General features: G+C 37.7%; 1 protein-coding gene across 5 annotated transcripts in view; it reads left to right on the top strand.

Moving 5' to 3' along the window:
• Positions 1-13,668, top strand: part of LOC131038119 (uncharacterized) — a 116,436-nt gene that overhangs the window by 20,684 nt on the left and 82,084 nt on the right. For all 5 annotated transcript variants that reach the window (XM_059213884.1, XM_059213883.1, XM_059213882.1 and 2 more), the window contains exon 2: positions 3,011-3,097. In XM_059213884.1, coding sequence (XP_059069867.1) covers positions 3,011-3,097 — 87 coding nt within the window. The remainder of the gene's footprint in view (positions 1-3,010; positions 3,098-13,668) is intronic.

Raw genomic sequence — 13,668 nt, 5'->3', positions numbered from 1 at the left:
AATTTAGAAAATATATTTAATAAAGTGTTTTATTTGACACTTTAGTAAATAATTTCCTTTATTATATTTATTATATTTTTACTTTAAATATAAAAAAACAAAAAAACAAGTGTTTAATTTAGTAATGTGTTTTTTTTTAAAATACTTTAAAAAAACATTCATTAACATTTATTTAAAATTGCATATTTTTAAAGTGATTTATAATATCACTTAAGAAGTATGCTAAGAGTTTATTACATGGTCTCTGTTTTCACGTGGCATAGAAAGGAGAAAAAATAAAAATGTAAAGGCAAACATGCCTCAAGGCAATTCGATGATATTTTTTTGGGAAAATATAACCCTAAAATTCTCGTTTCACTCCTCATTTTGCATTCGACCTTTGTTGGAAACTTCACTTGGAAGCTCTGTTGGGCGCCGCTAGGGTTTGAACTGGGCATGAAAGGAGGAAAATATTAGTCGTTTGTTGTTGCTAGGCGCTGAAATGAGTGTTGGGCCTATGGGGCGCTTGCAGCCTGATCTCCCTTTTGTGTATTTGTTGATTTCTGGGCACATTTTGGGGAGCCGCCATGGAGATTTTCCTATATTTTCTGAAAACTGGGCGTGGCCTTTTTGATGTCTTCATTCCCCTTGGCAAACTCTGCCGTGAAGTAGCCGCCATGAGGGTTCGAGTGAGAATGAAGGGCATTTCGAGCTTTGAAAACAAACACTCAGGCCGCCATGTACATGCCACATTCTAAAGGTTTTTTCGAACCTCTAGAAACGACTTTCTAATTTCAATAAATACTAGGCATTTCATCTTTATTTTCTGCTGTAGTGTGGTCTTCTTGCTGGGCGCCATGTCTGATTTCTGGGCAGTTTTCAGGTCTCCATGGGTTTTTAGAAGGAATTGCAGGTATCCTCGCCATTAATGGCTGCCACTGCTTACCCCCTTTTGCTTTTTTTTTTTCTGGTTCTGATTTTCTGAGCATAGCCTTCCGAAAATAATGGTTTTATCAGATTCTTCTTAAAAAAAATGTGAAAACCATATTGCTGTGTATATCTCTGAATGACTGTTTTAGGAGATTTTCACTCTGTTTCCATTTTTCAATTTGATCTTTCTCAATTCTGAAGATGACTTTCTGAGCATAATTCCTTTCGAAAATAATGGTTTAATCAGATTTTTTCTTTAAAAAAACTAAAAAGATGTTGAAACCATATTGCTATGTGCATCTCTGAATGACTGTTTGGACTGAAAATGGTGGAAAAAACATTATAAACCCTCCTTTTGTCATCTGCCATTATGTTGTGCGTTAAAATATGTATCTTATGAAAACTATAGCTGCATATATCTACAAAATACTCTTGAATCTGAATATCATTTGCAAGGACGTAGCTGTCTTGGAATTGTTGAAATATCTGATCAATAATGCCTCTTCCAGTTTATCATAAAAAATTTCAGGCTCGATGCATAAAATGTCCTCTTAATGATCATTTGTAAACATTTGCACATCTTGTTCATGCTTCTTACATGCATCTTCTCTTATACCCCTTGGAAAAAACATATTAATGTTGTTTGAAGATCCGTGCACTTGCTATCATGGAAGATATGTAGTTGCAAATAATCAGATAGAGATGCACCTCGAATAATTCATTCATTTTATGTGACATCTACTTAGCTGTTAGCAGATTATGTACTTCCCTTTGTGACATGAACAACTCATTGTCATAACTGGAAGTGATGTACTTCATTTCCGCATTTTTACGCATAGATGCATAGGTGAAACAAAGCTTATTGCTCGATATTTTGATGGCTGCTGCTACCTTTGTTTTGAATATAATAGCAACCTGATCATTTACTGTTCTTCTGCATCCTGAAGTTTTTTTTAACATGAGGTTATAAAAAAGCACACCTCCTTGTGATGCCTGTCATGCTTTCATGATAGCCATAATGCTATGTGATGGCTGAGATGTTCCCTTCTGTTACTTATATTGCAAATCATTCTTTTCACGATTGTAAATTGACTGTGACTATGCACTTGTGGTTTATGAGAAAATTTGATCTTGCACATTGTAGTATTTGCCAGACTTATGACAGTATAATCTCCACTATGTTTTACTGAAATATTCATTCCTTTGAAGGCATGACAACACTCCTTACGCGTGAAATCATTATCATCATGTTGTGCTACACTACTCTGCTCTATTTGCTGCATAATGGAGATTACTCTGACATGAATACATCCTTGCATACATCTTCTAAGACATGTGACCTGTGGCATGAATGATTGTTGTCCATACTGACTTTATATCTTGTCTGTATCACTTTCTGAAATATGACTGCATGCCTTTGTGAATTGATCACTGTGATTGTATCTGTGATTGTATGGATCCCTTCCATAATTGTGTTTAATGATATCTTGCATTGTGTTAGAAAATGTCTTCGTTATGATTCTGAAAATGCATTGTATTCCTTACTATTCACTGCCCACTAAGTCTGAAAAACTGAATGTTGCATTTTCTATACTTAGTGTACAGCTTTATGTATGCACTGCATATCTCATTAGCATGCATAAATACCTTGTCCATGTCCTTTAAAAAAGGACAGTCTTATCATGCTTATTGGTTGATCATGTGATCGCATACTTGCATTTTGTTACTCTTTTTCTATCACCAGCTCTTATATAACTTAATTGTATGAGGCCTTGCTATTGTTTCACATGAGCTGGGCTCAACCCTTGTGGGAGCCTCAGTCATCCCCACTCATTTTTGTGAATTTTATGACCAACAAGCTGTCCCTTTTCCTAATCCTGCACATGAAGTAAACATGTTAGCAAAAATATGCATATGTATGGTGATATTCCTTTGATCTGATATTTGCCTTTCGAGATCTCTCTGTGATGCTAGTTATATGCATCTGATGCATGTAGGGATTATATATATGTGTGTGCATTAGTACACATGTTAGGAATGTAGTCAGCCATTGCTTAGAACAAAATGTTCTAACGCATTGCATATTTTAACTCTTTTGCAGATACCAGAAGGAAAGCAGATACGGACCAGGGTGAAGCAGCAAGACAAAGGCAACATCGAGTCTACTTCAACTATTCCAGTCATTCAGGCAATGACTGGTTCCATTCTCAACATGCCTTCTTCATTTTTTGTACTTATGTATACACATCTGTATATTTCTTTTCTGCACTAGATGCATGTAGCTAGTCTCACGGCTCTTTGTGTGGGACGCATGTTTGAATATTAATAAAAATACTTCTCCTTTTGATGAGATGTATCTCTCTTTTGTTGTTACAGACTAGAAGTATTTAAAAATACCATCTTTAGCACATTCCTTAGTGCAGTTGGAAACACAAAAATAGAGAAGTAGTACACACGTTAGGAACTTTGTAAAAACTAGCGTATCTTAACCTATTTTTCAGCTAGAAGCGAAAAATAGGTAACATTTTTGGCGACATCTGCTATATGTTTGCCTGCTAAACATTTTGACCAGCTGCCTTTAGAAAATTCATTGGGCACAGAGTCACTTGTAACCTTTGTGAAAACTGAAAAAACTCATCATAACACTGCAAAACTCTCTCTTTCCCCCTCTGAACCCGTCCTAACCTATTGAGTATAGGTGTGGGGTTCATGGCAGTGGTCTTGACACCCCGCTATCATGAATTCTACATGTGTATTTGATAGATTAGGATAGGTCAGCAACAAAGCACCTCTGAAACACACTCTCTTGCACTACTGAAACTCAGATTCAAGCTGAAAACTTCACTAAAAGCACCTCTAAAAGACTGTTGTGAGCCGTCCTAGCTTTATGAGGTGGATATGTATGATGTGTGGCAGTGGAAACATGTATTCACTGTTTCATATGGTAGGTATCTTCTTCATCGAACTGTGGCAACTTAAAGTAGTCTTACCTCTGCAAAAACTGAAACAACTAACAACTAACTGTGCACGAAGCACTTAGGGAAAACAAAACAACAACTAACCAACTGTGTAGCAGCACTTATTCAACATCAAGAACCTACTCTATTATATACATGTAATCATACCTCAAAAGCAATGCTTGAGGTGAATCCCATTGATTGAGATTGGTTCCATGTTGTCGTCCAACTTGGAGAGTTGGAAAGCATTGTGCTGCTTACATTCAGAAATAATGTAAGGCCCACTCCAAAATGCATCAAACTTGGAATGTTTTCCAGGCTTGCTTTTGAGGGTGTCCCATTTCAGCACCACATCTCCTTCCTGGAAGCTTCTTGGAGACGCTCTTTTGTCAAAGGATCGCTTCATCTGAGCCTGATGCTGCTCTATCTTGTTCATAGCATCATTTCTAGTCTCTTCTAGCTCAAATAACTGAGCTAATCTCACTGTTAGGGGGCCTTCCTCCAGTGTGTCCAACTGATTTGCCAAGTCCAGTGTTGGGAGCTCGAATGAGACAGGGAGCCTTGCTTCCCTACCATAGACTAGCATAAAAGGTGATTGTTCTGTGGACCTTTTTGGGGTGATCCTATCAGCCCATAAGGTTGATTTTAACTGAGTATGCCAAACCCGTTGGTTACCCTCCATGGTTTTCTTAATGATCCTAATCAGATTTTTATTAGTCGATTCTGCCTGGCCATTACCTTGCGGATAATAGTTGGAAGACGTATTTAGGTAGATCCCTGTCTTGACAGCCCAATCAGAGATTTTAAGACCAACAAAAGCGAGCCCATTGTCTGAAATTATGGACTCCGGAACCCCAAATCTGGCAACCAGATCTTCGTAGAAATTTAGGACAGCAGTCTTGTTTGCCTCTTTGAGTGCCACTGCTTCAGTCCACTTGGTGAAATAGTCAGTGGTTGTAAGTATCCACTTATGGCCAGCGCTAGATGAAGGGTTTATCACCCCAATAAAGTCCAAACCCCACCTCATGAAGGGTTGTTCCACCCGAATTGGCCGCAAAGGTAAAGCTGCTAATCCCATTTTGCCAGCAAATAAGGCACATTCTTTGCACCTTCTGACCCATATGTGTGCATCTCTGAATAATGTGGGCCAATAATAGCCACCCTTCATCACCTTAAGAGCTGTTGCTCTTGGTGAAAAATGGCCTCCAGCTGATCCCTCATGAAAATCATGCAGCACCTTAATCACTTGGTCAGGCCCAATGCATCTCAGCAATACACCATTAAAATCTTTACGAAACAAGATGCCATTAAGAAGTGCATAAGGTATGGACTGCAGTCTGAAATACCTTCTCTTAGCTCTGTCCAGCAGCTTAGGACACTCACCAGTTTGTAGAAAATGAGACATTTCCTGCACCCAGTCAGCAGTAGGAGTCAAAACTTCTGCCTGCTCATCATCTTGCAGTGTTAGAACAGCTTCCTGTCCATGCTTTGGTGAGCTAGAAACGCCATCAGCAAGCTGTTCGCATAAACCTTTGCCTCTAACTAGCTTGGTAACTTGAATTTTGACATCATATTTCATCACCTTGGTTACCCAACCAGCTCTCTTGTCATTGAGGTCCTTACTCAATAGGAACTCTTTTACGCTCGGGTGAGCAACCATTAGATTAATGCTATTGTTAGACAACATGTGTTTGAATTTCTTCAAACTCCTGATAACAACAAGCACATGTTTTTCAAAAAAAGTGTACCTTAGCTCGTAGTCCTTCAATGCTTGGCTGAAGAAGGCTAAAGGCTGTTTCGAGCCTTCATCGTTTTGCTAGACCAACATAGCTGAGATAGAATCTACATTACCATAGGCATACAAAGTGAAATCTTTAGAAAAATCAGGGTTTAGAAGTGTAGGAGCAGCAGCCAATGCTTCTTTAATCAGCTCAAAACTTCTCTTGCCCTCCTTGGTCCAGCTATAAGACATATTCTTTCTCAACATGGCAGTCAAGGGATTCAGCAAATCTGCAATATCAGGGATGAATCTCCTGACGAAATTAATCCTTCCTATGAAGCTCTGCAGACCTTTCTTATGAGCTGGTAAAGGAAGGGCCAAAATGGCACTTATCCTCTCAGGATCAATGGTAATACCGTGCTTGGAGACCACGTAACCAAACAATCTGCCCGCATGGACAACAAATACAGACTTTTTGGGATTAAGTGACACCCCAAATTCCCTGCACCTTTCGAGAACCTGCCTCAAGTGGTTAAGATGATCCTTAGCCTCTTTGGAGAAAACTGTGATGTCATCAAGGTATACTAAAACAGATTTGTACATTAGGCCTTGAAAGGCCATATCCATGGCTTTCTGAAAAGTTGCCCCAGTGTTAGACAAACCAAATGGCATCTTCTTGTAAGCCATAGTCCCCCATTTTGTGGTGAAAGCCGTCTTAAACTGATCTTCCTCCTTAACCAATATCTGGTTGTAACCAGAATAACCATCCAGCAAGGAAAACCTCTCGGATCCTAAAACAACTTGGAGGATCTGCTCCATGGAAGGCAAAGGGTGACGGTCTTTCAATGAAGCTCTGTTTAGATCTCGGAAATCTACACACAACCTAATCTCTCCATTCTTTTTTCTAACTGGCACAAGGTTGGAAACCCATGAGGTATGTTTAATAGGGAATATTATGTTACTCTCAATCAACTTGTTTAATTCTTTCTTCATAAGAGGTTCAAGCTTAGGATTCAATGGCCTTTGCTTCTGCCTGACAGGTTTGGCGTTAGGCTCAAGCTCTATAGTGTGTTGGCCAAGGTGAGGATCAAATCCTTTTAGGTCGGTGTATTCCCATGCAAAAATGTCATTGAAGTCTCGGAAAAGCTTAACAAATGCTTCCCTTTCTATTGTTGTACATACCTTACCCAGTTTAAGCAGCTTACCTCTAAAGACTTCGATCTCTTCATAATGGTCCTGTTGAACTTGTATGCTGGCCTTAAGCTTTCTAGCGTCATCATTAGTATTGAAAATTGATTCCAAAGTGACCAAACCCTTTGGCATCTCATTGCTTTTTAGTTGAATGATCTGGTCACCGTACTGGTGTTGTAGTCTCTCCTGGTTAGTATGAGAGAACTCAGCTTCCTCTCTCAGGAAATTTACAATCTGCTGATCACTCTAAAAAACTTGCCAATGTACGTCATTATCTGGTATAGCATGCCTAATAATAATCTTCACATGCTGATGGCTACCATTGCTACCAATTTCCTTGGGAATATCAAACTCTGCTCCTATGGCTGCTAATCTGTCAGCACACTTATTCTGATTTCTGGGTATGGATATCAGATTGAAGGCATCAAATCTTTCTAAGAGGTCCCACACCCTATGCTTATAAGACTTAAGCACAGCTAAAGCAAAATCGGAAAGCTGAATAGTATCTCTCACCCTTTGGGGAAACAAGCATGCATCCACCACCGACACCAACTTTGTTCTTTGAGCCATAAAAAAAAAGCTCCCACAGCTCACAATCTTGTTGGTCATCACGTTGTTCTGGATTTTTCTCTATATCAGGCATGAAGGGATCAGCCTCAAGTATCATAAAAACACCAAAATCGATTTCTTCATACTGTTCACATGGAACAGCAGCGTGGGTTTGAGCTGCCCACTCATCAAGAAGGATATCAGGTATACCTTCTGTGGGTGTATTGCCTTCTTGAACTGCAGATTGCTCCTCATACTCACTTGCAATCAAATTGGCATTACGGGGGGGTGGATTGTAAGGCTCTATATGATCTTTGGCTCTAGGTTCCGACCTCACAGTGACCTTTGTGCCATACCTGGTCCTAAACAGCATATGGGACCAATCTGAAGATAAGTAACCTCCTATTTTTGCAGTAAAATCTCTTGATAAGCATATAGCGAAATAAGGAGGCAACTCTATAACATAAATGTCTTGTGGGATAGAGAAATTTGGGCAAGCATGAAGGGTTAAACTCAGGTTTTTAATAACTCCTACTGTGTTAACAACAGTCCCGTCTAATTGGACAACTCCTTTTTCTAAAGGCTCGTATTCAATCCCCAACCTATCTACAATCTGCTTAGGCATGACCGAACTGCTAGCACCTGAGTCGATCATGCAATTATGGACTAATTGATCTCCTTCCATCGATTAAAATCATATATTGCCTTTGCTTCCATGACTCCTCCATCTATTAGCATTCACTTGGGAACTTCTTTCAATACTTTCAAACGTGGTATGGTCTTGTCTTGAATACTTTGAAACTCTTCCCATAGCTCCATGATGTTTTGATTAGGCATGGGAATGTTGTGACCTTGTCATATGTTTGCATGAACTCCTTGATGTTTGTGCTTGCTTGTTTGAAGGTATCCTCAATCCATGCTTTGTTAGTTTGTGTTATCACTCTTGTTTCTTCTATCCCTTCAATTGCTTCATTGGAAAGTATTTGAGATTGGGCATATGTCTCATCCTCCTACTGAAATGGCAAGCTGAAATGCCTGAAATTTTGATGAGGAATGTAGGGCTTTTGGATAGGTGAAGGAAGGTGCTTATTAAGATGGTCGTGGATTTAAGGCAGTAGGGAAGTTCTTCTCCCTGGCTTAGCTTTTGGACATGCAAGGGAAGTATGTGGTTGAGGTTTTAATGGGGGTAAAGGAAGTGAGCAAAGGATGGCATGGGTTTTTGAGGTGCAAGGAAAGAATGTGGTCGGGGATTTTAGGAGGCGAGGACATAATGTGTAAGTCATATTCTTCATATTTAGCATCAAGATTTCCTCACTTAATTTACTTTCAAAATTTGTTTTCATCCTCATTCACCAAGGCAACCCCAAAATTCCTTAAGCACTTGATCTCCATAAGGCGTGGATCTTAGCAATTCAAGGAGGAAAATCATCATCCACCTTCTTGGCCGTGGATTGGAGGTAGTGAGGGAAATATTCCTCCCTTCAAGTACTTAACGTTTACTTTTCCCTTCTCCTTGATTGCTCCTGGCTCCTAAGTTTTGTCCTAAGGGCATCCACCTGCTTGACATCTCGACTTGACCTGAAGGCTACCCTATGAGGCATCACTCAATGACTATTTTTGATCTTCATTCATCAATTAATAATCATCTTGACTTCTACTCACCATCTAAGCACTGAGAAAGTCTATATTGACTTCATTCTAACCTAAAGAGGGACCTAACTGCTACTAGACTACCTGACTTGATCACTTCCTGACAATCAAAGGCATTGCATCTCTCACAAGCAAGAGGTTAATAACTAAAGAAACTACTACCAAGCCAAACAACTAAACTAAGACAACTAACTTGGAAGCAAAAAGTGGGGGTCCGCATTTGCAATGGGGTGATGTGGGAAATCGTAACAAGAAGTACCTTCATGAGATTGATGAATAAAGCATTTAAACCTTATCTTGCTAAGTTTGTAATTATCTATCTTGATGACATTTTAATTTTTATTAAGATAGAAGAGAACAATAGAACATTTGAAGCAAAATTACAAAGGTTAAAGTAGTAAAAATTACTGATAAATTTGAAATAGTGTAGTTTTACGGAGAAAGAATTGGTGTACCTAGGCTTTGTTATTCTGCAAGAGGGGCTTAACATGGATTTGAAGAAAGTAAAAGGCATTGCAGATTGGCCATCACCAAAGAAAACATTTGAGGCAAGAATTTTTCATGCCTTGGCAAGTTTTTGTAGGAAATTTATCAGAAATTCCAGCAGTATATGTTGACCAATTATGGAAACCATGAAATGAAATAGGTCTTATTTTTAGTGGACAACAGTAGCAGAAAAGAGTTATCAGTTTCGAAAAGAAAATGCAACAGCTCAACTTTTATTGGCATTACCCGATTTTAACAAACTGTTTCAAGTAGATTGTGATGCAAGTGGAACAACCATTGAAGGAGTGTTAAGCCAAGAAGGACAACCCATAGCCTATTTCAGCAAGAAATTAAATGAAGCTAATATAATGTACTTGGTCTATGATCAAGAGTTTTATAGAATAATTCAAGTGCTTAAGAAGTGGAGGCAGCACTTATTAACCAAGTTACCAAGCTCGGGCCCTATAGCCCAAATGTGGGTCCGGGACCAAGTCCACTCCCAGTCTGGGGTCGGATTTGGCGCTCAGAAAATTCATAAGCTTATATTTTTCTATATTAATTTGGTTGCTTCAATCTATCGGTCGTGCCTATGATATGAACTTTTAGTGAGATTATTTTTTTATTTATGAATTCGGTTAAAGGTTTTAAATAAATTTATTGATTATTATATATGTTAATGTAATGCAATTAATTTATAATATATATTATTATATTATATATTAATATTATGTATAATATAATATCTATTATATTTAATAGAAAAACGATCAACAACAACATATATTGAATCATTACCTCTTCACATTCTTGGTAGCCCAATGACAAAATCCATACTCACCTTCTCCCATGGCTACTCAAGAATTGGTAATGACTGGTAATGTCCAATATTTTGGCTTATTCATTTGGCATATTTACAAATGCTACATTGTTGATTCATATGCTTTAGAACCCTACCTGTCTTAGGCCAGTAGTAATTTTCTCTTAACTGTGCTAATGCCTTATCCACTCCAAAGTGGCAAGCCAAATCTCTATTGTGTTTTTCTGTCATTAAATTTTTCCCTCATGTATCCTTGCAAAATGCATAAAGATTTGTCTTCAAATAATAATCCTTACCAATAATAGTCCAACCAAGGTATTCTGTCTTGGTCTATTGGACCTTTACATGCACCCTATGCTTAAAATATGCATCACATTCATACATCTACCTCATTGCATCGAATCCAAAGACTTTAACTCTCATTTCAATTCTTAACAAACATCTTCTACTTATAGTATCCACCACTCAATTAGACTTAACCCTCCAATGCTTTACAACAAATGAATAACTTTGTAAAAAATCATCCCATTTCATGTCTTTGATTCGGTTTACATTGGCTATTAATGTACTACAATTCTCAATGAGAGGAAGGTAATCGGTGAAGTTTTTATCCTTGATTAGCAGCTTGTTGCACTCCCAGCAACCTGCTGTAGGAAACCTTCAGTTAGGCACCCTTATACTTTCCTCCTGGAGGTAGATTGTGCTGCAATCTGCTCATAGGAAAAGACACCTCCCTCTCAATCTGCACCCTTGTATGGTTTGGATTAGAAATATAACCCATGTCACTGCTTTAGGTGAGCTGCAATAGTATAGGTCTGAAATTACTTGGTATTTGTTGTTGCAGAGTGCAAGGCCTCAGATATAGAGGGATGGTGCTGCTACTTGATAGTCCTTGATGTTGAATGATCAGGCCTGCTATTGTTAGCTGTCACTTCAACAATATAAATCCAGCAGCTTGTTACATTGTCCAGCTCCCTTGAAACCATAGCAATCTCCCAGCGTCTGCTACTAGTAAGGCCCAAATGATCTGAATGATGGTGGGTGGCTCGATTAACCCTATTGCAAAACTTTCACCTTGGAGGATACTTGTGGAAAAATACTGATTATGAGCTTTATTGAATATCGGATAAAATTATATTGAAGACTGGATAATTGACAAGAAAAGGTTAGGGTTTGGCATCCTAACCTTATTGATTAATTGAGGTTTTCTTCCTGGCTCTCAACTCAAGATTTCTCTCAATTTTCTTATCAACTTTCTAGATGAATTTGGTCAACTAGCAAGCTTCACAATTTGTACTTGTTTGTTTTAGCACTAGGTTCCAAATTTGGCACCCACCATAAAAAAACTATAATTGTTTTAAATTCAATAGTAATAATTAATAATATTATTATTTGGTAGTGTTTAAAGACACTTTTAGGTGTTTCGTGTCAGCCTTAGGGGGTGAGGGACATCATGGTCCTTCCACCCCAAGATTGCTTGTCCCCAAGCAATTTCAAGTTTGGATGCACAAAATTCAACACCTTCCCAAGTGGCATCCTCGAGTGGAAGATTCTTCCATTTCATCAAATACTCTCCAAAATAGATCATATTAGATGAGGAGCAATATGCACCAAGATAAATCAGGATGCAAGTAGAGAGCTTTTTTTCCTTGTGATGATGGATCACAGAGTGTGATCCAAAACGTTGATGTAAAAAAGCTCACACAATCAAATCCAGAAGCTCAGAAACATACTGATGGATTATGGAAATCTACTGATATTGATGTATATGGTTTGTTGAAGTAAGGAGGTCAAATACTCCCTGTCTTAATATTTTGAATCTGCATGTCTAATCTGTGTTGGTTCACTAATGTTCAATTTGTAGAGTTGAATATAACTTGTAAGATTATCTTTAATTTCCTGAGAACACTACTGTAAGTCTATTTGTTTTTAAAATTGCAACATTTTTATACACTGTTATATTTCAAAATATGGGTGTCAAGGTAATCAACTTAGCATTTGTATTAGAAGGCAGCACTTGGTAAAAAATATTATTAAGTGTTTGTAGGTTCAACTGCAGCAAGCAAATAGAAGTAAAACTACCTTTGTAATCAATAGAATTAATGAACAATCTATAAGATACATATAGCTCTATTTTCTTCATATCCTCTAGTGTGTATCTATGACTTCAACAATGTCTTGTTTGAATACATGGCATTTTCAACCTTTCCCACTCTCAAGAAATTCTTTTCTAAACAGACTAGAGGTTGTTTTCATATGAGAATTGGCTTGTGGGTATATTCCTTAAGTGTTTCCTCCATCCAATTTACATTTTGGTGGTCTTGTTCTGCCATTGTTGCTTATCATCAGATTGGTCACATATTTGAAATTGCAGAGTGTATTGCTTACGTATGCGGTGATCTTGATGACAGTGATGAGATCAAGGTTTAGTGGGCCAAAAATTGACTTGTAATGTACCCTAAAATATTCAACAAGTTAGGTTCTCATTTCAATGAAGTTAATTTTTTTTCCATATGTGCTATTTCTTTAATCATCTGCTCGAAATTTCTTACAGACTTTTAAAAGATCCATTATGTTTGAATTTTCTTTCCTAAATTCGAGGACCCTGCCACATCTGCATTTCAACAAACATAGATAATAATAAGTCAACCTTAAAAATGTTGACTTGAACATCATTGTTGTAGGCTTAGGCTTCAAGGTATCCTCCCGATCTTTATCAATTAATGCTTTGGCATTGCTTTATTTATGGGGCAATCACTACTTAGAACATAAGAGAATGCTTCTTAACTTGTTTCATTCGTTGACATTTTAAAATATCTTGCAGTTCCTTCATTGCTCTCTGATAGATTTAAGGTATTTCATCTTAAAATGGACTTTTTCTTCAAACTTTAAATTTATCTTAGTGCATATTGCTCCTCATCTAATCTGAGCAATCCTCAGAGGCATACCCTTCATTTCTAAGAAATGGTATAGTACCATAAGAACAATTTACAGGTAATTTCATTGCATTGTTCTTTATGGTCTTTTGGAATCCTCTCCTTCTTACTTTTCTGCAACTTTTATTTCATATTAGATATCTTTTTAAGCATTCATTTATAGTCTTGCTTAGATCTGATCACTTACCCTGGAAAATAAATACTTTATAACAATCTCAATCAAATTCAGTCTTACTCTTCATAGTTGCCCTTGCAGAAATTTGTTTGTCACTAAGTAAAAAAACCCACTTCCTTGAGCTCTTGAATTGCTCTCATTTTCATAAATACCCCGTGTATATCGTAGAACATGCTACTAAGAACTGGGTAATAGACACGGTATAGTACTAAATAAAACCATCTTGAAACTCCATGTAGGTTGCAGGAACATACGATGACTTTTTTTTTCAAGCTTCT

The sequence above is a fragment of the Cryptomeria japonica genome, chromosome 11 (genome assembly GCF_030272615.1).
Source record: "Cryptomeria japonica chromosome 11, Sugi_1.0, whole genome shotgun sequence".
In the NCBI taxonomy this organism is placed as follows: domain Eukaryota; kingdom Viridiplantae; phylum Streptophyta; class Pinopsida; order Cupressales; family Cupressaceae; genus Cryptomeria; species Cryptomeria japonica.
The sequence above is the reverse complement of the archived record's forward strand: the minus strand, read 5'-3'. Positions and strand labels throughout refer to the sequence as shown.